Below are 24,443 nucleotides of genomic sequence, written 5' to 3'. Positions count from 1 at the left end.
GGAGCAAGTGACACAAAGAAATGGAAATTTATTGACATAATGCAATTTTTGGATGAATTTACAGAGGAAAAAATGTAATTTTAAAAAGAAAAATATAATAACGATCTATATCAATTAAACGGTACTTTATTTTCATTTATTTTACTTCCTATTTCTGACAATACAGTAGTTTCTTCTTTTTTTTTTTTTTTTTTTTTTTTTTTTTTTTTTTTTTTTTGGGGGGGGGTTTTTTTTTAAAGCATATTGAATATTGCAGTTCATATAATTATAACATTAACTATGTCTACATCATATCTTCCTTGCCCTAGATATTACATGCACAATGATTGGGTAGAAGTTATACTGATTATTTTCAGAACTGACAGCAATCTATGTGCAGATAGTCTTTCTCTGAACGAGAACGATGATCATGATGACCTATTTGAAAACTCTGTGGATGGTGATGAAGATCCAGACGATGAGATTGGGATAAAATATACTGCTGCAGAGGAAAGCTCATCAACAAGGTAAATCGTAAAAAAACCTTCTATTCTCTGAAATGTCCTCTTTGAATGATTTCATTTTGCCATGGCAGTTTGTAAACATTAGCAAAATACTCCATGAAAACCTCCCGTATTTTGCCTGCCTCCACACCTGATCTGTGACCAATTCGGGGCATATTTTCAAGAGCCTCGCATTCTGTACCCTCAACATATTCTTGCTGGATGGCTTGTATCTGTGCCGGGGTGCTCTGGCTTTGTAGCTGTTGTGCAAAACACATGTAGCCTTTACCACAGATTTGACCGTTTCAGGCTGTACCGCTATTTTTGTGTGATATATTCTCCAACGACATGCTAGTATCCCGAAAGCATTTTCTACAATGCGTCTGGCTCTACTTAATCTGTAGTTAAACAGCTTCTGCTCTTCTGTGCAACCCCTTCCAGGAAATGGTCTCAGAAGAGTCCTTTGTAGTGGAAATGCTTCATCTCCTATGATGACATAAGGCATTGGTCCCATGTGCCTGCCACCAGGAAGAGGAGTATCTTGAGGCAGATTTAATTTACCTGCAGCTAAAGCTTTGCCAAGGCTTGAATGTGAAAAAATGCCCCCATCGCTGTTTCGTCCATATGACCCAATGTCAATATAAAGAAACTTGAGATTAGCATCAACTAAGGCTAGTAACACCATAGAAAATGTGTTTTTGTAGTTGAAATAGAGTGATCCTGTATTTTTTGGTGCTTTTAGAATAACGTGTTTGCCGTCTATCGCTCCGATGCAATTGGGGAAGTCCCATTTATCCATAAAGTTTTCTGCAATAAGCCTCCATTCATTACTGGTTCTTGGTGGCGGCATATACAAGTCCTTCATGTGATACCAAATCAGCTCACATACCTCTGGAACAATGGTACCAACAGTTGTAGCACCCACACGGAAACTGAATGCAAGTGACTTGTACGACTCACCCGTTGCCAGATATCTGAAATGAATGAAAAGATCATTTATTATTATTATTGTTGTTGTTGTTGTTGTTGTTCTTATTATTATTGTTATTGTTATTGTTAATTGTTATTGTTATTATTATTATTATTATTATTATTATTAATGTATTAACTGTGCTTCATTTTTTGGGTTTTGTTTTTTTTGTTTTTTTAATAGCATAAAGAGCCAGTCAACATCAAACGTCAACAGAACATCTGCTAGTGGTAGCAAACAAATAATAAGATCAAAGCAAGCCAGGTATAGAAAAACTAAAGAACCAGATGTCTTTGAGAAGGCACTGATTGATCTCTGCACAAGTACTAAAAAGAGAAGGGAAAACATTCCAGAAGCTAGAGATGAAGATGAGGCTTTCCTTGAGCCATACATTCTTCGTCTAAAGAAACTGCCAAACGATGTTAAAGGAGTGGTGCAATTTCAGATTGCACAGTTGTTCTTCAATGCAGAGAATAGGCATTTGCCACCCCAAACTATTATGCCTCTTCCTCCAATGCAAGCTTGTGTGCAGCCTCAAACACATTGCATAATATCTCCCTCCAGCACTCTTCAGCAGTGCGTTCCCTTATATCAGTGCTCACCACAAAGTAATCACTATGAAAACGAGCACTTCCCCAGTGTGGAGAGGGAAACATCAGATGTTCTTGGCATGGCTATGACCGAGTTAAACAACTGAGACAGGAATTAATATGTTTCTTTATTATGGCAACCTTAATGTATAGAGCACTGTAACGTTTGCATTCGGTATTTTAGATGCAATAGGGCCAGGATGGCAAATGCTCACTATTCATGATTTTCAGGAAACAGTTCATACCACAGTCATTGTATAATTTTGATATTTGTATTACATGTTTTTGCAAATAAACAGAACTTAACAAAATATATACATGTGTATGTTTATGTTATTACCTCAAACAAATTGTAAGTCGTTCCGTTGGACTGATGGTTTCTCTTGTTAGGTTTATTTTGACAAGGTGTGGCTCTAAATGCAACAAAACTTGCTGAAATTGTTCCCTGCTTAAACGAAAGTATTGTTGGAATACTTTTGAATCCAACTCAAGTTCTTTAACCAGATGATGGTACGTTCCAAATATTTTTCTCTGTTTCAATATTGCATGGACCCAGCACTTATGTTTCCTTCGTTTGGTTTTCTTTCGGTAGTAATGCGCAATTCCAGCTATGAGCAACATATTTTCATCTTCTTCCACCTCTCTTCTTAAACGCGCTAGTTTTGACCAGCAGTGAGGCATGACTTCACTACAAAAGATAAAGTCTACTATAGATAATGTTCCGTAAAAATAACATTCAACAAAAAATATAAACGCAATACACAGAAACTTATATATGTACGTGTATATGCAGCATAATTATGATAAGCCAGTTTGTTAAATGTCAGCGGATCCAAGTCGATGGTGTTGGGGTGGGTGCCCTTTTCTAAAGAATATAAACAGTTTATTCCTTCAGTGGGGGAGATGGAATATTGATATTTTTTGGAGGTAGATTACGGTATGTATCATGATTTGAGTAAACATCGAAATATTAAAAGTTATTAAAAGTTGCACCCACACACTAGAAGCCAGACATCCGTCATATAATATTTTCATACAGTAACAATAATTTTGTGATAATAACTACACTTAAACCATATTTTGCAAGCCATATTCACAAAATACACACCTATTCTTTTCTCCAGTCTTGCTCCAAAAGGACAAAGTAGTTTCACGCAGATGAATATATACGGATACATGGAAACGGGCAAAACGCATTGCGCATCACGCATAGCGCACTACGGACACATGTGTCCGTAGTGCGCTATGCGTAGTGCGTTATGCGTGATGCGCTAACAGCGGTTTCTATTGAATTCAATTGAAGCGATTCCATGTTTACGTAATGCGTGATGCGTGATGCGTTAATTCAGAACTCCTCGATGATCCTTCCAATACGCATCACGCAGACAATACGGACACAGGAAGTCGAGAAATCACGTGTTTCCTAGTTTTTTTGCGGCAATATCAAAATGCCTCGGAACATTGTTCCAGAAGATATTTTAGAAAAATTACTAGAAGTGGTGAAGCAAAAGCCGTCCATATATGACACTTCAAGAAAGGACCACAAGGACTGTGAAGAGTGTCAATATATGGAATAGCGTAGCAACTATACTTGACTGGGAGGGAAAGACAGGTAGGAAGATTAGACCCACATGCACATTATATATAATCAAACCTGATTTTTAAGTGGTCATGTTTAATTTACTGTAGTACTATGTGTAATGATTTTACATTGATGAAATTGTCTCGTTTTATTTCCACGTTATTGCGTCAGCATTTTAGTGACACATTGTGATGTGATTACACGTCAAAAGACGTTTCCATGGAGAAATGTACCATACGTCAAAACACGGTTCTATGTGGTAATGAGATATTTTCCTTTTAATTATTTTTGCACAAATACAAAATCAACTTTAGATTTGATTATGTATTGTTACCTTTAGTTGTCCTAAAACAAAGCCTTCAATTATTATTGGTATTGATTTGGTCCTAGGTTTTGGTTTTGAAAATTTCTGTTAACTACTGGTTACGGTAACTAACTTTAGAAGACTATGTGTCAGAATTATCAAATGTTTGACATCCACTAGCCGATGATTAATAAATCTGTGTGCTTTTAACTCTCAACAAAGTGGGGAAATAATCATATATTAAAAATCAAACACAGGTGTAGGAAGGTGCCAAAAAAGTTGGTGTGGGGGGGTTGGGGGTGGGGGGGAGGGGGCACACACATAGATAGATATAAATACATATACAAATATATTTTTAAAAAAACTCACATTGCTGCTGCTACGCCAGTGCCAAACAGCTGTATTTAAAATGTGCTGAGGTGTTGTTAAACCAACATTTCTTTGTTTATTTTTTTCAGAGGACTTTGGTCTCACAGATGAAGAAATCGTACAGCGAAAGAGAATTCTTTATGAGCTTGAAGAGTTCATAAAGGACACAGTGTATGAAGGTAATATAGAGAGGATTTGTCACAAGTTTCTTTTAATATGACAAATATGAACCAAGTCTATGTTAATCAGTATTTGTCGAGGCACTGACGAAGTTGATATTTTTCTTATTAAAAAACATGAGTGGCAAATTCAATTTATTCTATAACATTTTCATTCAATATTTTGTAAATCAAAGTTCTGAAGTTGCCTCACCGGTAAAATGACGTCATCGCGATTTGCACAAATGTAGTTTGATGTCATGCATTTTAACTAAATCTCATCAAAACGTTACGCACAGGTGTACTAGTCTTGTTGGCTACAAACAAATGACCTATTCACAGCAAAGCATTATTAACCAAGTTAATAATGGTAAATATCACATGGGTTTATGACATGGATATTACCGGTATGGGTAAGTTATAGAATAAAATCAAAATATGTCCTTGTAAATAACTCAGAATTATTGATTTATACAATAGGGGAAAAGAACACATTATATAAATTGACTATTTATTTATTTTTATTTATTTTTATTTTTTGGTTTTTAACAAGTTTATTACCCCAGAAACAAATATGATAGTGCCAGGAATGGGGCCTGATATCACAACCTTACAGTAATGTTATAAAATATTAATAATATAGATGTATATGATAATTATAGCATATTACAACAGTACTAATATACATGGATATAGGCCTACATGTATTAATGCATAATAGACCACCTGGGTTCAACAAGAGAAAATTGAAAAGACAAAAAAAGAGTTAAAGAATTGAAAAATTGGAAAACGATACCACTTCAGGGCTCGAAATACTAAATCATAATGTTTTTAGACCTAGCTGGTGAAATAGAAATTCACGTGCTAAAATCACCAAAACTAAAAATTAACACTAAGTTTAGTTAATCTACAAACCTGTATCACATGTGGATAAAGTTACAATTGAGTGAAATATGAGTCTGTGACTTTGCAATGTTGAAATACCCTCTAAAAATAACTAAAACTGTTACTTCCCAGACGCACACGCATTTTTAAAAATATGACAAATGCATTTTGTGATATTAAAGACACCAGGATAACCAAAAACACTTTGAATGTACGAAAACTGATAATCTAAACCATAAAATCTAAGTAAAGTATGATTTCAGTTATCAAAAAAGGCTCTAATAGTCAAACAATATGCCTTAGTGTTTAGAAACTAGGGTATGTCCCTTTATAATGGGGGAAGGGGAAAAAGAAATGGTTTATTTAACGACGCACTCAGCACATTTTATTTACGGTTATATGGCATCGGAACAAGGGAAGGGGTGTCACATGAGCCCTCTGGATCAGCCAATAGTATATAGCATTCTTTGACTTTACCTTTTGTATCGGGCAACATTTTAAAAGTAAACTACCCAGTAAATATCAAAGTGAAAATTATACCAATATTATATACTATGCTCTGCATTGCACTCAACTTCAAAAAAGGTGGACACTTTATTACAAATCACTTTATATAGGCCTACATGTAACAACAAAATATGAGAAAATATAATTTCAAACTCCATGAGATGATATTCTTCCCTGTTAGCAGGCATTACTGTCATATTTATGTCGACCAATGATTTTACAAATTGCACATAAAAATAGAAAAATGTTGTTAATTTCAAAACAGGTTTTTTTTTGTTTTTTTTTAAATCAAGCCAAACTGGAATTATTGACAAAAACACACAACATGGAGATCGTTGTGCAGAATAAGTTCATTAGTTTTCTACCGGTCCAACCGGAGGGGACTATAGGTTTCATCTCCGTCCTTCTGTATGTCGGTCTGTCTGTCAGTCTGTCTGTCTGTATGTCTGACTGTCCATCCATCATCTGTCCTATTTATAGTTTTCTGGAAGATTTTTTCAAAATACTGTGAGATACTGAACTGAAATTTTGTGTATAGCTTTATCATGTACTGTTACAGATCAAGTTTGACTTTCATTGCGATTTTCCAACCAGTGCACCACAACTGGTCAAAGGCCGTGGTATGTGCTTTCCTGTCTGTGGGAAAGTGCATATAAAAGATCCCTTGCTACATTAAGAAAAATATAGGGGTTTCCTCTGATGACTACAAGTCAGAATTACCAAATGTTTGACATCCAATAGCCTATGATTAATTAATCATTGTGCTCCAGTGGTGTCGTTAAACAAAAACAAACTTTAACTTTCATTTTTGACAGATTTATGGCCTTTGAACGTAGGAAATAAGAAAATGTGTTTTCCGGACTCTTTTTTTTGCAATGCCTCAAGATATTGAGATGAAATTTTATATATAGCTTTTTCATGTACATTTACAGATCAGGTTTTATGATGATTTACCAATTTTCTAACGAGTTGTGGCCTGGAACTTAGAAGATTTGTTGGGCCCAAGAGCGACATGTAATGCTTGTTAGTCCCCTACCGGTCCAACTGGAGGAGACTATAGCTTTCATCACCATCCTTCTGTCTGTCTGTCTGTCCGACTATAGCTTTCATCACCATCCTTCTGTCGGTCGGTCGGTCGGTCTGTCCGACTATAGCTTTCATCACCATCCTTCTGTCGGTCGGTCGGTCGGTCGGTCCGTCTGTCCGACTATAGCTTTCATCACCATCCTTCTGTCTGTCGGTCGGGCAGTCGGTCTGTCTGTCCGACTATAGCTTTCATCACCATCCTTCTGTCTGTCTGTCTGTCCGTCCGTCCGTCTGTCCGACTATAGCTTTCATCACCATCCTTCTGTCTGTCGGTCGGTCCGTCTGTCCGAATATAGCTTTCATCACCATCCTTCCTGTCTGTCTGTCGGTCCAACTGTCCGTCCGTCCCATCCTTCTGTCTGTCTGTCCGACTGGATAGCTTTCATCACCATCCTTCTGTCTGTCTGTCTGCGGTCGGTGGTTGGAGACTATAGCTTTCATCCATCCATCCATGCATCCATCCATCCATCCATCCATCCATCCATCTGTCCCACGTTTTCTGGATGTATTTTGCACAAAGCCATGAGATATTGAGCTGAAATTGTGTGTATAGCTTTATCATGTACTATTATATATCAAGTTTGACTTTCAAGGCGATTGCACCACGACTGGTATATCAAAGGTCATGGTATGTACTATTCTGTCTGTGGGATAGTGCATATAAAAGATCCCTTGCTGCTAATCGAAAAGAGTAGCCCATGAATTGGCGACAGCGGGTTTCTTCCCTCAATATCTGTGTGGTCCTTAACCATATGTCTGACGCCATATAACCATAAATACAATGTGTTGAGTGTGTCGTTAAATAAAACATTTCTTTCTTTTTTGAAGGTGATTTACCCATTTTTGATGGAGTTATGGCCCTTGAACTTAGGAGATATCAAAATTTGTTTTCCAGACTTTTTTTCTACAAGGCCTTGAGATATTAACCTGAAATTTTGTGTATAGTTTTATCATGTATTGTTACAGATCAAGTTTGACTTTCATGGGGATTGACCCAATTTGACGGAGTTATGGCCTTTGAACTTAGGCAATGTGAAAATTGATTTTCCAGACTTTTGTTTTGCAATCCCTGAAAATACTGAGGTGAAATTTTGTATATAGCTTTATCATGTTCTGTTACTGATCAAGTTTAACTTTCATGGTGATTTATCCACTTTTCCCAGATGTTTGGCCCTTGAATTTAGGAGATATGAAAAATTGTTGGGTCAGGTAGGGGATGTGTATTGCTTTAGGATTACTCTCAAAATGCTTGTTTTATTTGTTAACTTTCAGATGCAGAACTTAATTTGTTCGGATCTTCTTACAATGGATTTGGTTTAAAAACAAGTGACATGGACATTTCATTGACATTTCGCTCCAACTCATCAGGCAAGGTATGTATGTATAAATATATTTTATTTTTATTTTTAACTTATTTTCGTATTTATGTCCAATTAAGGATAAGACATGCTGTCCTGGATATTTCTGTCCAGGACAGGGCGCGATGTAGCCCAGTGATAAAGCGTTCGCTTGATGCACAGTCGGTCTAGGATCGATCCCCATCGGTGGACCCATTGGGCTATTTCTCGTTCCAGCCAGTGCTCCACAACTGGCGTAACAAAGGCCGTGGTATGTACTATTCTGTCTGTGGGATGGTGCATATAAAAGATGCTGTTAATCGAAAAGAGTAGTCCATGAAGTGGCGACAGCGGGTTTCCTCTCTCAGTATCTGTGTGGTCCTTAACCATATGCCTGATGCCAAATAGCCATAAATAAAATGTGTTGAGTGCATCGTTAAATAAAATATTTCTTTCTTTCTTTCTTTCTGTCCAGGACAGTGGGTTAGTGGTTAGTGAGAAAGAAGTTAATGGAGAGATTCATACTTCCATGAAAATCAAACATTATGACGTTAAATGTGTATATATGTATTACATAACTTAAAAAAACTACCATCAGATACCAGTCAAACTCTTTCTTCATGAAATTAATACACAGCACAAGGGGATTCCCCATTCTATGGGTATATATAATTATATATATATTCTCATATGGTTTACGACAAACAACTTGTTAAATAATATGTGTGCATGTTATTTCAGTAAACAATAACATTTTACTGATCAAACATTAACAGATTTTATAAAGAGATATTTAATTAATTTGAAATAAAGAAAATAATTAAAATTATCAATGTAGGCTAGTTGTTTAAGCACTGCCAAAAGTAGTGCAAACTGAGAAAGAAAGAAAATGTTTTATTTAACGACGCACTCAACACATTTTATTTACGGTTATATGGCGTCAGACATATGGTTAAGGACCACACAGATTTTGAGAGGAAACCCGCTGTCGCCACTATATGGGCTACTCTTCCGATTAGCAGCAAGGGATTTTTTATTTGCGCTTCCCACAGGCAGGATAGCACAAACCATGACATTTGTTGAACCAGTTATGGATCACTGGTCGGTGCAAGTGGTTTACATCTACCCATTGAGCCTTGCGGAGCACTCACTCAGGGTTTGGAGTCGGTATCTGGATTAAAAACCCCATGCCTCGACTGGGATCCGAACCCAGTATCTACCAGCCTGTAGACCGATGGCCTACCACAACGCCACCGAGGCTGGTGTTTGCAAAACTGAGTTTCATGCAGCTATTAGGGAGGGACGATTCAGTTTTTTTATTTTCAATTTGATATTTAATCCACGGTTCAATTATTTCACGATACTTTCCACAAGTAGTACAAGTACGCCATCTATCATACATACATTTTAATAAACTATTTTACAAGCAAGACACTTTATTTTTAATGGTCATTTATAAAATAATATAAAACTATATCTTGACTAAAAAACAAAAAAATAGCATTTTTACAATACAGTAAATTTGTTGGTTAGGTGCAGGATCCGAGTGGGACCTAGGGTCTCACTACACAGTTCACTTCCGGGTGAGAGTTCATTGATGACAGTCCACTATAGTTCCTAATTGTGACACATGTTATGGTTCCTAATTGTGACACATGTTATGGTTCACATATTCACTTCTAGGAATTGGAGAAGAATTAAAACAATATGTATGTTTAATGGTAAGCCTTCTGGCTGTATTTTGCCCATGCTATTTTGTAATATTGTGCATTGACGTTTTGCGACATGGGTTTATAGCGCAAGAGACAGCCGGAGTGAATCGGTTAATGAACCACCTGTTCGGACCAGTACTACAGCCAGATACGGTCATATAGCAAAAAACTGAGACGGGAATGTTCTCAATTTTGGAGTGAAAATAAATGCTTATATAATGTATGTTTGCAATGGTGTATGTTGTTAGTGCCAACGATAACCAAATCTATTGGCAATTTTCATTTGACGTTGGGCAGTTTAACATGGATTTCAATGGCAGATGACATCTGTGTAGTGAGACCTAGGGCTACCATCGGCCATGCAAGCATGTCAGGTGTAAGGGAATCGAGTACTGTGATTGGCTGAAATACTTTATGCTCATTGGGATTACCAGCAAGGTGTGAAAACATTTATATAGGTACCATTTAAAAAAATAAAAGTTAAGATTTAGTTTTTTTAATCGAAATAAACAGTGGTACGCTAATTGGAAAATGGTGCATTGAAGGGTGGGCCTAAAACCCCTATTTTTGTGATCCACGATTAATCATTCCATCACTAGCAGTTATGAATGTCAGTGTTTTTAAGTCGTATGGTATCACTTGGACCCAACCAAGCATTTATAATAAATGAGTATTTACAGATTCTGGCCAAAAATTTGGCAATTAAGAGAATAAGACCATTTGGCCTAGACCAATGGAGATTTTTGGAGGCAGTACGGCCAGAAGGCAGGACAACACGGCAAACAGTAATAAGTGTTTTAATATAACCCAATTATAGCACTCATTCAAAATAAATAAGTGTAAAACGTTTCATGTTTTTATAATAAAACAACATTCAGGAGTCAAATATTGGAGTATGATGACCAATTACCAACATGCAAAATAAGGCATGGCCTGTTTCGCCACAAGCCTCTATTTCATTTTCAGGGAATTGAAGCATATATAGATATATATGGCCATATGTGGCAATTTGCAGAATGGTCACCATTACATTACAGATTGGAATTATGTTTACATGATTGTGCACATTTGATTTTCATCAATAGTTGAGGTAAATAAGAGTAACCATTTAACAAACAAACAAACAAACAAAAAGTGATAAAATCCCTATTCCTATATTTATTGTAGAAACTGAAATTCCCTGATATTGTGAAACAGCTAGCCGAGGTACTACAAAAGCATAATGGTGTGTGCAAGATTCAGGCCATTCCGACATCCAAGATTCCTATTGTCAAGTTCAAGCATGAAAGAAGTGGACTGACATGTGATATCAGTTTGTACAACAGACTGGTACGTTAAAGGGACTATAGTATATGAAGAGTTCAGGTGCAAAACGCGATATAAACCATTTTCTTTCTAGTTTTTAGTTAAAGCCATTATTGTATGTCAATAATGGCTAATCGTAGGCCCGCTGATTTGCTGCAAACGTGATTGATCCTTATGAAATTGTATTGGGTAAATCCTGTTTTTTTTATTTATCAAAACGTGATATACGCCAATTAAAAAATCCATTTTTACTGAAAATGAAAAATGGATATATCGCGTTTTGCCCCTGAACTCTTCATTTCCTCAATTTGCTGCCACTGCAGAGTCTTTTTGATGATTAAAATTACATATGAAAGCTATTTTCCTGTTTAGAATATCAGTATCTGTGAAACAAGGTGTTTGATGTCCAAATGTTTGTATAATAGCCAAAACCAGATTTTACCATCCTAGATTTCGTACATACGAAAAAATATATATTACGAAATAAATGAAAATGACTGCTACAAACATTAGCACATGACTGCAAACACAATGGATATGCAGACACTGGTATTGTAAACAATTAAGATTTCACCTTCCAACCAGTGCACCACAACTGTTCAAAGGCCGTGGTATGTGCTTTCCTTTCTGTGGATCGGCCTCGGTGGCGTCGTAGTTAGGCCATCGGTCAACAGGCTGGTAGGAACTGGGTTCGGATCCCAGTCGAGGCATGGGATTTTTAATCCAGATGCAAGGCTCAATGGGTAGGTGTAAACCATTTGCACCGACCAGTGATCCATAATTGGTTGAACAAAGGCCATGGTTTGTGCTATCCTGCCTGTGGGATGGTGCATATAAAAGATCCCTTGCTGCTAATCGAAAAGAGTAGCCCATAAAGTGGCGACAGCGGGTTTCCTCTCTCAATATCTGTGTGGTCCTTAACTATATGTCTGATGCCATATACATGTAACTGTAAATAAAATGTGTTGAGTGCATCGTTAAATAAAACATTTCCTTTCTTCCTTTGATGACTATGTATGAGAATTACAAAATATTTGACATCCAATAGCTGATGATAGTAGGACCCTGCACATATTACAAGCACAATGGTACATGTACTGGGGTCATTGACACTAGTTCAAATTAAATTGCACAAATTTACTGGCCAGATGAAACAATTGACATTTTATCACAACAAAAACTCTCACATTTATCACCAACATGGCACGACTTGTGGTTTCAACTGCTCTATCAAAAGTTAGGTGTACCTCCAACTTTGACCTCGCTGGATGTTATTTGGTTTAGTACTACCAGAAAAAAAAGATGGAAAAAAAGAAGTGAAATTGTAACTTTTTAATCAGCAGGGTAATTATTAAAGGGGTTGTCCCGAGTTTACAGCCATTGTATGTTTCCGACTAACAGAGACTTTTTTCTGGACTAAAATTACATATTTTACCTAAAGCTAACAAGTATTTAATATCTTTCTTTTTTGTATTTACGCTTGAAAAGTAAAGTAAAGTTTGTTTTATTTAACGATGCCACTAGAGCACATTGATTTTTTATCTTATCATCGGCTATTGGACGTCAAACATATGGTCATTCTGACACTGGTTTTTAGAGGAAACCCGCTGTCGCCACATAGGCTACTCTTTTACGACAGGCAGCAAGGGATCTTTTATTTGCGCTTCCCACAGGCAGGATAGCACAAACCATGGCCTTTGTTGAACCAGTTATGGATCACTGGTCAGTGCAAGTGGTTTACACCTACCCATTGAGCCTTGCGGAGCACTCACTCAGGGTTTGGAGTCGGTATCTGGATTAAAAATCCCATGCCTCGACTGGGATCTGAACCCAATACCTACCAGCCTGTTGACCGATGGCCTAACAACGACGCCACCGAGGCTGGTGTATGTACGCCTGAAAACAAACACCAGTCCAATATACATGTATTTACATCAATTCCATTATTCAGCATCTAAACCGGAGGCCTTACCATTTGTGACACACAATAGCCAATGCGTATTTATGTGCTGGGGTGTCGTTAAACATACATTCATTCATTCTAAACCGAATCCCTCGTCTCAGGTCAGGTCAGCTGTTGTAGCGCATGCCTGACCTGGGTGCAGGTGTCGGCCTCAGCCGTTTCCTCCATCCAGGACAGAAAAGGGGATCCCAACACCTATATCTTTTAATTTGTTGTTTCTCTGTTGTGCATTCAGGCGCAGCGTAACAGTAATCTGTTGGAGACGTACAGTCGTGTTGATCCTAGAGTTAAAGTACTCGGTTATGCCTTCAAGAAGTTTATCGAGGTAAAAAAAATATTTTTTTAACTCTTATCCACCCAGCTTTACAACCAGAAAACATCATCACTGACCCAAGTTACAAATGTGAAATATGTAATTTTGAAACTACATTATTCACCCTCAAATTATAAAACAAAGCAACTAATTTAATACTATTTTGATGTGTCGTACATGTAGTTTAGAGGACATATTAGTGAGTCTAATTATGAAAATAAAATTTAGAGAAGAACTTATTAAAAAAAAAAATTGTTTAAAACCCTACGATCACGATCCATGATGTTATTGTTTAATAATGTCCAACATGTTTGAAAAGAAATAATTATACAAATAGCGAGAAACGTTTACACCAATTTAGACTGTTATTTTTTTTTCTTTTCACTATTGTGATAACAACTTAAATATGAATACCAGTTAACAAATTACACTCAACATGTTCGATTGTCATTCTATGTTCTAGTGTTCACAGAATCAAGATAGATAACTCCTGTGAATGTTGACAGCTGTGTTTATGAAGACTGGTCGCGTCTCGACTACAGTCGAGAATGGGTTTTTACGTTAGTTTTACGCATCTCGACTGCAGTCGAGAATGGGAGAGAAAGAGTTAATTCAATTTTATTTTATTTCATTTTCTATAGTTCTGTTTTGTTTAGTTCCATACATTTGTGCTTAAAGTGACAGTTGTTTTTTAACACTACGGCATATTTTTCACTATTATTAAGAGCAAATTTTTGGTAACTGAAATCAGACGTTACTTAGATTTTATTGTTTAGATTATCCATTTCTGTACATGTGAAGTGTTTCTGGTCATCATGGTGTTTCTAACACCACAAAATGCATTTTTTATAATTCGAAAAACACATGTACCTCTCAGAACTAATCGTTTGGAATATATTAGCAAAGTTTTATTTACCTGATTTTTATGATTCTGACAGTAAACTGTTTATTTTCAACATCTTAATATGGTATGAACCTCTAATTATGCTTTTACAATTATGGGTCTGTATGTTACGTTTTTTGTTGTTGTTGGGGTTTATTGGGGTTCTGTTGGTCGGCCCATTGGGCTATATTTCTCGCTCCAGCCAGTACACCACGACTAGTATTTCAAAGGCTGTGGTATGTGTTATCCTGTCTATGGGATTGTGCATATAAAAGATCCTTTGCTGCTATTGAAAAAATGCAGAGGGTTTCCTTTTTAAAACTATATGTTAAATTACCAAATGTTTGACATCCAATAGCCAATGATCAATAAATCAATGTGCTCTAGTGGTGTCGTTAAACAAAACAAACAAACAAATGTTTTGGGGTTTTTTAATTCCTTTTGTTTGTTTGTTGGGTTTGGGGTTTTTGTTGGTTTTTGTTACATGCTGATTTTCAGAAATTGTAAGTACTATAGCTCAATTAAAATGTTTAAACAATTATAATGAACAAACATCAGTATACATGTATCCACTAATAGAATGTAAAAGTAGTTAATTATGAATGAAGCACTTGCAACTCTGATAATGCACCTTTAAACTTGTAACAGGCGTGTGATATTGGTGATGCTGCACGCTGGGGTCTATCATCGTATGCCTACATTCTGATGTTGATTCACTATCTCCAACAGTGTCGCCCTCCAGTGTTGCCAGTTTTGCAAGAGGTTTGGTTCTTTATTTTCCTGGAATCATCAGGGCACCGTGGTTTTAAAACTATAGAGTCTAGAATCACATCCTTGATGTTGTCATTTTCATGCAAGTTGTAAGGCATTGCCATGACATTAAAGTCTCAGACTCTTGTTAGTCTCGAGTCAGAACTCTAAATGTTTTATTCATTCATTTCATTTCAACTTATTTTCGTGTTTATATCCAATTAAGGTTCAAACACGCTGTCCTGAGCACACACCTCAGCTATCTGGGCTGTCTGTCAGTTGTTAGTTGGTTAGTGGTTAGTGAGAGAGAAGAGGGTGTAGTGGGCTTACACCTACCCATTGAGCCCTTAACAACTCGCTCTGGGTTGGAGCCGGTACTTGAGGTGAGATGGGTTGTAAGATCAATCACCCATGGTGGATTCACAGAGATAGAAATAATCAGAAATGTTCACTAGACCACCGGGCAAGTGTATCTAAACATCTACTTGTCTGTCAATATTTCCACTTGTCCAAATAAGTGGTTTGTTTTATTTAAGTGCAAGGACAATGTTTTTGAAAGCTCAAAATGAAACTGCATTAAACATTTTCATTTTGTTTGGCTGAGCAGATTTTCACTTGTTATAGGACAAATGGACAAGGGCTTATTTCGAACACTGATTCAGGTCCTCCCCCCCCCCCCCCCCCTACACACACACATATGCACACCATGACAACCAGTGCTACACAACTGTACATCAGAAACTATGTTTTGTACTCGCTTGTCTATGGAAAAGTGCTAACAAAGAGATCACTTGTTATTTGGTACAAGTAGCAAGTGGTACATGTAGCAGTGGGTTTCCTACCCCCTCCCATCTCTCTCTCTCTCTCTCTCTCTCTCTCTCTCTCTCTCTCTCTCTCTCTCTCTCTCTGTCTCTGTCTCTCTCTCTGTGTGTCTGTCTCTCTCTCTCTCTCTCTCTCTCTCTCTCTCTCTCTCTCTCTCTCTCTCTCTGTCTCCCTCACCTTCTCTCTCTTTCTCTCCGTCTCTGTCTCCCTCTCTCTCTTTCTCTCTCTGTCTGTCTCTCTGTCTCTGTCTCCCTCCCTCTCTCTCTGTCTCTTCATCTCTCTCTGTCTCCCTCCCCCTCTATCTATGTTTCTCTACTAATTTCTCTCTGTCCCCCTCCCCGTCTCTGTCCATCTCTCTCTGTGCATGTTTCTCTATTCATCTCTCTCTGTCCCCTCCCCCTCTCTCTCTGTCCTCTCCCCCTCTCTGTCTGTCCATCTTTCTTTCTGTCTCTCTCTCTCTCTCTCTCTCTCTCTCTCTCTCTCTCTCTCTCTCTCTCTCTCTCTCTCTCTCTCTCTCTCTCTAAATTATTAAAACTGTACATTTCTTGTTCTGTCCACAGCTTTATGATGGGGATGTGAAACCAGTGGAAATTATCAACGACTGCAATGTCTGGTTTTTTGATGATCTCAAGAAACTGGTAAATATATTTTCTGTGCTTGGGTCGAATGATCCAACCCTCTCAGTGGACCCTTTTTCTGTTTTTCTTGGAGGGTTTTCACATTCCAGCACCACAACTGGTATATCAAAGACCATGTTAAGTGCTGTCCTATCTATGGGAAAGTGCATATAAAATATCCCTTGTTGCTAATAGAAAAATATAGACTTCAACAATTAAAACTATAGTCCATCCCACAGGGAACACCTTTTTTCAGACTATGGAAATGGAATTTATTACAAGTTATTTATTTCCGAGCCAATTATTTTGTAACTTGCACACAATAATAGAATTTTCTTGTTATTTCCAAAACACTTTTACTTTTCTTCTTATGTGAAACCAAACTGAAATTATTAACAAAAAACACTTTTGCAGAAGGATGGGATGGACTATAGATAACTAGATGTTAACAAAGATATAATTTTTTTCTGGAATCCATTGGTATATTATAAATCCAACTGTATTACTTGCTCCCAATATACATATCACAATATATTTACAAAAATTAAGCTTAAAATCTAATAACATAATCGTACATGAGTGTTTTTTTATAGTAACAAATACTTTTCTCAAATTGTTGTACAGAATATTGTGTTTTCAACATGTCTTTATTAGTTAAATGTATTAGTATAGTGTTTGAGCACTTATTTTGTAAGGTAATGAATTAAGAGAAAGAAAGAAGTGTTTTATTTGACGATGCACTCAACACATTTTATTTACGGTTATATGGCATCAGACATATGGTTAAGGACCACACAGATTTTGAGAGGAAACCCGCTGTCGCCACTACATGGGCTACTCTTTTCGATTAGCAGCAAGGGATCTTTTATTTGCACTTCCCGCAGGCAGGATAGCACAAACCATGGCCTTTGTTGAACCAGTTATGGATCACTGGTTGGTGCAAGTGGTTTACACCTACCCATTGAGCCTTGCGGAGAACTCACTCAGGGTTTGGAGTTGGTATCTGGATTAAAAATCCCATGCCCTGACTGGGATCCGAACTCAGTACCTATGAGCCTGTTGACCGATTTCCTAACCACAATGCCACCGAGGCCGGTATGAATTAAGAGTACCCAAAACTAACATTACCAATGTATTTTGAGGCAATAACAAAGATATCAATGGACAGAATTGTGCAATGCCATACCCTAAAAAAGATTCATGGTGGAAACCCCCGAGGCCAGTCTTCAAATGTTAGTTAACTTAAAGGTAAACTCAAATAAGAGCCTTATGTGTTGGAAAGATGCATACCTGGACCACCAACACATACTGACATTTTAACAAATGAAAAACGCGTAATTTTAGAGTTAATAAAAAACATGATTATTCCTGCTAACTGGGGGCAGCCATTTTGTTTTGTTTTTGTGACGTCCGGTGGTATAGCTTGGGGCGAAGTGACGTCAGCTCCGTCCATCTGCTTTATGCACAGTGTAAACAAACGCTCTAATTTACGACAAGGCACTTCGCTTTCATCAACCTAACTAGTAAAACAACATAAATGACTTGATAGTATAATAAACTATTTAACTAAATATATTTCACTTTGCATCTATAGAACGAAATGGAGTTATAGTATATTTCTTTTTTTAAAAATCCAAAGAAAAAAATGCATATTATTAGGCCTATTGGTATGCTACGTTCGAGCAAAAACTACCACTCACGATACCCAAGTGATAATTTTCTTTTCTTTGGAACTATGTAATTGGTCAGTTTTGTGATTTTAGATGGGAAAGTCTACTTAATCAAGGGTTTTACAGAATTACTTACAGTAATAAAGCAGGATGGCTGATCGATTACAATTAGAGGGATGTCCGTGCGGCTAACACACAATACCCTGTGATCTTAATAAAAGAGGCATGTCTTTTTAGTGTGTCTAGACACAGTGTCTGGGAACCGTCTAAATATACACCTACCAATCAGGAACCACAGGTACAGGCCACAGAAACCAATTAACTAAGGAAACACTCCGATTATTATTTCAGTATGTGGGTTAATTTATGTACAAACCATAATACAGTTATTTCAACACTTTGACAGTGGTGGTTTATTTTGTATTAAAAATATTATTACAGAATATTGCGATGCATCCGCAAAAATCAGGTATGTTTTGTTTCTTCAGTTCAAAGACTAATTCCTGATGTGACACGTTAGGTATTACGTAACTACCATCTCGCCAGAGGGTGTATTCACTGGGATGATACAAAATGGCTGCGCCCGTTATATATAATAGCCGTCACATTTAACCGTTTTATTAATTAACTATATGATTATACTTGTTGATATTAAGCAATAATGTGCATTATATATCATACCAGGTCAAATGCCTTGATTGTCCCTTCCTTTAACTAATAGTTTGCAGAAATGTCGAAAACAAAGAACTGAATCAGAACAAATAATATTTGAAAACATAATGTTGACACTTGATTTATAATAACTGAAGCAGGGGACAATATTTCAAAATCTTAGGTAACCGGAAGTCAGTTCACGTGAGTTTTACTTAGGTAACCGATTGTTCGTTGTAGTGAATATAGTTTTCGTAACCGATGAATTAGGCTTACCTAATCCTAAAGCACTTGAACTACGTTTCTGTGCTACATTGGTGGTTCAAATGTATTTAAAAATATAAACTGATTTTCACTTTCATTGCTGATATATGGTACTTTTAATTTTAGAATGTAATTGTTCACCAACCGTCGTGGTTAGGCCATCGGTCTACAAGCTGGTAGGTACTGGGTTCGGATCCCAGTCGAGGCATGGGATTTTTAATCCAGATACTGACTCCAAACCCTGAGTGAGTGCTCCGCAAGGCTCAATGGGTAGGTGTAAACCACTTGCACCAACCAGTGATCTATAACTGGTTCAACAAAGGCCATGGTTTGTGCTATCCTGCCTGTGGGAAGCGCAAATAAAAGATCCCTTGCTGCCTGTCATAAAAGAGTAGCCTATGTGGCGACAGCAGGTTTCTTCTAAAAAAACAAAAACAGTGTCAGAATGACCATATGTTTGACATCCAATAGCTGATGATAAGATAAAAAATCAATGTGCTCTTTTAAACTTGTCCACCACGTAACTGATTGGCTGTGAATTTAAAGTTGTGTAATCAACACGAGAACAGAACAACAGTTCTTGTGAAATATTGTCAGGGTTCGTAGCAGTCTTTAAATTCTTTAAAAGTCTTTAAATTCTCATAAATCATAATCAAAGCAATGATGATATCTTTTACAGATGCATACACTTGATTATTTTCCAGTGACAAGGTTTGATCTGTCATGATGCATGTAAAAAGGCTAAAAAGAATTCCATGGACAGCAACGTAAACAAACTGATTTTGTATTTTTATCGCATTCTATTGCCTTTGACCGCTGTGTAAAAGTCTTTGAAAGTCTTTGAAAATGGCAGGTAAAAGTCTTTGAAAGTCTTTCAATTTGTTTGGTCTTTAAGGCTGTGAACCTTGATTGTGCCCTGCCAAAGGAATCCATACATAATCAAATTTTATCTAAAGTTTATTTTGCATTTGTTCCACAAATAATTAAAAGCAAACTATTAGACTAACCTAGGGTTAATTTAACTATGCTTTCAACTACCAGGCCATGATGTTTTTGGATTATTTTTCAGCCTGCTGTCTGGAAAGACTATGGCACAAATAAAAAGAAAGTTGGAGAGTTGTGGCTTGGTCTGTTTCGATACTACACTGAGGAATTCAACTATACGGATCAAGTTGTTTGTATCCGGCAGAAGCTGCCCATGCTGAGATTAGAAAGTAAATGGAGAAAGAAAGTTAACAGTATTGCAATTGAAGGTAACGATTAGAATCATGATTACACTACAGAATTCTGACTTTCATTTTCGGGGGGGGGGGGGGGATGTAGCCCAGTGGTAAAGCGCTCGCTTGATGCACAGTCGGTTTGGGATCGATCCCCATCGGTGTTGGGCCCAGTAGACTACGGTATTTCTTGTTCTAGTCCGTGCACCACGACTGGTATGTCAAAGGATATGGTATGTGTTATCGTGTCTGTGGGATGGCACATATAAAAGATCCCTTGCTACTAATGGAAAAAGGTAGCGGGTTTCCTGTTATGACTACCAGTCAGAATTACAAAAATGTTTGACATCCAATAACCAATGATAAATTAATCAATGTGCTCCAGTGGTGTCGTTAAACAAAACAAACAAACTCTAGAGTTTGTCACATTAAAAGTTAACTTTATTATATAATAAATTTAAAACCAAAACCAAAATCTTTTGTGTCAAGTTGCAGTCAAATATGAGGAGATGACATTTACATATGTTTTCATTTTCAATAAAGGTTATTTCAATTTTATACAAAAGGGGGCGGGATGTAGTCTAGTGGAAAAGCACTCGCTCGATGTGCGGTAGGTCTGGGATCGATCCCCATCAGTGGGCCCATTGGGTTATTTTTTGCTCCAGCCAGTGCACCACGACTGGTATATCAAAGACTGTGGTATGTGCTATCCTGTCTATGGGATAGTGCATATAAAAGATCCCTTGTTACTAATGAAAAAAATGTAGCGGGTTTTCTCTCTAAGACTATATGTCAAAATTATCAAATGTTTGACATCCAATAGATGATGATTAATAAATAAATGTGCTCTAGTGGTGTAATTAAACAAAACAAACTTTAAAAAAAAATGTGTTTAGTACTAATAGTAGCCCAAACTGTAGCCTATTTTTATCTTCAAATAATGTATGTGTAACATTTTTTATATGTATGTATGTATCTATGTGTGTGTGTGTGTGTGTGTGTGTGTGTGTGTGTGTATAGACAGATAGATACATATAGATTTAACGACGCACTCAACATAGATAGACATATGGTTAAGGAAAAAAAAAGAGGAAACAAAAAAGGCAGCAAGGGATCTTTTATTTGCGCTTCCCACAGGCAGGATATAACGACGCACAAAACACATTTGTTGAACCAGTTATGGATCACTGGTCGGTGCAAGTGGTTTACACCTACCCATTGAGCCTTGCGGAGCACTCACTCAGGGTTTGGAGTCGGTATCTGAATTAAAAATCCCATGCCTCGACTGGGATCCGAACCCAGTACCTATCAGCCTGTAGACCGATGGCCTGCCACGACGCCACCGAGGCCGGTTACATACATACAGTTCATCGATATATGGTTCCAACTTCGTGTGTAGGAGGATTACCACTTAATAATGTGCCAATTTTATACAGATGCTAAAAATCTTTTAAAGGGACACATACCCTAGTTTTTAAACACTAAGGCATATTTTTTACTATTAGAGCTGTTTTTGACAACGGAAATCATACTTTATTTAGATTTTATTGTTTAGATTATCCATTTCCATACATTCGAAGTGTTTTTGGTCATCCTGGTATTTTTAATATCACACAATGCATTTCTCATATTTTTAAAAACGCACGTGCGTCTAAGAGGAAACAGTTATGGAGTCGAGTTTTAGTCTATTTTTAGAGGGTATTTTACCATTTCAATGTCACAAACTCATGTTTCACTCAGTTGTAACTTTATCCAAATGTGTTACAAGTTTGTAGGTTAACTAAACTTAGTGTGCATTTTCATGGGCTGAAACTAGGGTCTGCCCCTTTAATAGCTTCCATAAGTAAAAGGATGTCTGAATGCCCAAATTGATGAAAATAGAATAAGGTTTTCAACAAGGAGCAGTAAGTATTTCATAGATATATTGCTCAAATTATTTTCAGGACAAAGTACCTTTAACATTTTAATGTGTGTTAATAGTCATCTTGTGTTTAACCTGTGTGTGTGTGTGTGTGTGTGTGTGCATGTGTACGTGCATGTGTGCGTGCGTGTGTATGTGCATGTGTGTGTGTGTGTGCATGTGTGTGCGTGTGCATGTGCATGTGTGCATGCATGTGTATGTATGTGTGTGTGCATGTGTATGTGTGTGTGCATGCATGTGTATGTGTGTGTGTGTGTGCGTGCGTGTGTGTGTGTGCATGCATGTGGGGGTGTGTGTGTGTGTGTGTGTGTGTGCGTGTGTGTGTGTGCAGGCATTCAGGTAGATGTATCTTAAGTCAATTTTTCTTTGTATTTCAGATCCTTTTGACCTTAAACGTAACCTTGGTGATCATATTTCAAAACCAAGTGAGTTTTAATTATGTAAAGGGAACAGTAGACACGTCATGCGTCAAAACCTATGCCATCCATTTCTTATGAACTGTAACTCCTGCATCAATGAAATTTGGTTATAGTTATATAATTAAACTAATACTTTAGCAATTAGCTAAAAATTATTATTTTTTATTTAAAAAAGTGCAATTAAATATAAATACAAGGTTTTTTTACCGATCAGATTAACACTAAATATTTACACATTTTCACTTTGACCTTTTAAAACCTTTTTGTTTTAATTTAAGATCATGGGCTTATTAATTAAAACTTTTTTCTTTTTTTTATATAAGCCCAAGGGATAAAAAAAAAAAAAACCCTGAATGGGCTGACAAGATTAGGCCATCGGTCTAGAGCCGTCTTAAATAAAACATTTCTTTCTTTTCTTTCTTTCTGTTTCAATCCGTTTCAATCCTTTCCATCAGTTTCCTCCAATTCTGTCGTCTGAGCTGTCCACACCATCGCCTACCTTTCTCAACTTTCTCCATGGGTGCAGTCTCTGTGTGTTTCCCTGCACCCACCTGGCATCCTCGTCCTCTGCCGCTAATAAAGTTGGTCTGACCCACGGCACTAACGACCGCATGTTGTAGGGGAGCATAGTAGGTAGTTACAAGTGCCTCTTAACAATGCCAGAAGTAACTACCGAACACTCTCCGACGTGGTCAGACTAAGCCCACAGCTAAAAGCTGATGGGGAATGACAGGTGTGTGGCACGGATAGCCATAAGAGACAAGCATATGTTGTGGTTGGAGAGACAAGTACTGGGATGTGGAGGTGGACAGCGAAAGAAGTTGAAAGATAGGAGGAGTTGCCAGATCGGGAAGAAATGAGATGGAATTCAAAGGAGAGAAAGGAATGAAGATGGAGAGACAAGGACTGGGATGTGGAGGAGTTGCCAGATCGGGAAGAAATGAGATGGAATTCAAAGGAGAGAAAGGAATGAAGATGGAGAGACAAGGACTGGGATGTGGAGGAGTTGCCAGATCGGGAAGAAATGAGATGGAATTCAAAGAAGAGAAAGGAATGAAGATGGAGAGACAAGGACTGGGATGTGGAGGAGTTGCCAGATCGGGAAGAAAAGAGATGGCATACAAAGGAGAGAAAGGAATGAAGATGGAGAGACAAGGACTGGGATGTGGAGGAGTTGCCAGATCGGGAAGAAGTGAGATGGAATTCAAAGGAGAGAAAGGAATGAAGATGGAGAGACAAGGACTGGGATGTGGAGGAGTTGCCAGATCGGAATTCAAAGGAGTAAAAGGAAAAGGGGCAGTGGGATAAAAAAAAAAAAAAAAAAAAAAATGACTAAAACGTTTAATGGTCTGTAATTAATTTTGTTGAGTATATTTCATTTCTTCTCTAGTGACCGGTTACATTTTGAACACCTTTATCCGTGCTCGAGAGTGCTATGGAACTGCAAACAAAGTAACAAGCCTCCTAACACCACAGGTAACACAGGAAAGTGTCATAAAACCATATTTTACAAATGCTTGATTTGCCAAGTAACACCATTCATTTTAATTTATTTGTGTGCCTGTATCCATTTTAAATTTGGGTACATATCACTGGTTGTTGGACATTGACACATATAAACAGCATATAGCTAGATCAAGAACATTTGAATTAAGTCAAATCATAT

General features: G+C 37.3%; 2 protein-coding genes across 2 annotated transcripts; both read left to right on the top strand.

Moving 5' to 3' along the window:
• Positions 1–270: 270 nt before the first annotated feature.
• Positions 271–2,355, top strand: LOC121387723. Its single transcript, XM_041518916.1, has 2 exons — positions 271–506; positions 1,636–2,355. The coding sequence occupies exons 1-2, from the start codon at positions 280–282 to the stop codon at positions 2,147–2,149; spliced, it is 741 nt and encodes a 246-aa protein (XP_041374850.1). The 5' UTR covers positions 271–279; the 3' UTR covers positions 2,150–2,355.
• Positions 2,356–3,370: 1,015 nt separating this feature from the next.
• Positions 3,371–15,310, top strand: LOC121387174 (terminal uridylyltransferase 4-like). The gene is made up of 6 exons (XM_041518200.1): positions 3,371–3,458; positions 4,387–4,476; positions 8,206–8,306; positions 11,150–11,311; positions 13,486–13,575; positions 15,095–15,310. Exons 1-6 carry the CDS (start codon positions 3,371–3,373, stop codon positions 15,308–15,310), a joined length of 747 nt encoding a protein of 248 aa, XP_041374134.1.
• The last annotated feature ends 9,133 nt before the right edge of the window (positions 15,311–24,443 follow it).

The sequence above is a fragment of the Gigantopelta aegis genome, chromosome 13 (assembly GCF_016097555.1).
Source record: "Gigantopelta aegis isolate Gae_Host chromosome 13, Gae_host_genome, whole genome shotgun sequence".
NCBI lineage: Eukaryota > Metazoa > Mollusca > Gastropoda > Neomphalida > Peltospiridae > Gigantopelta > Gigantopelta aegis.
This window is presented reverse-complemented; position numbering and strand designations above follow the sequence as displayed.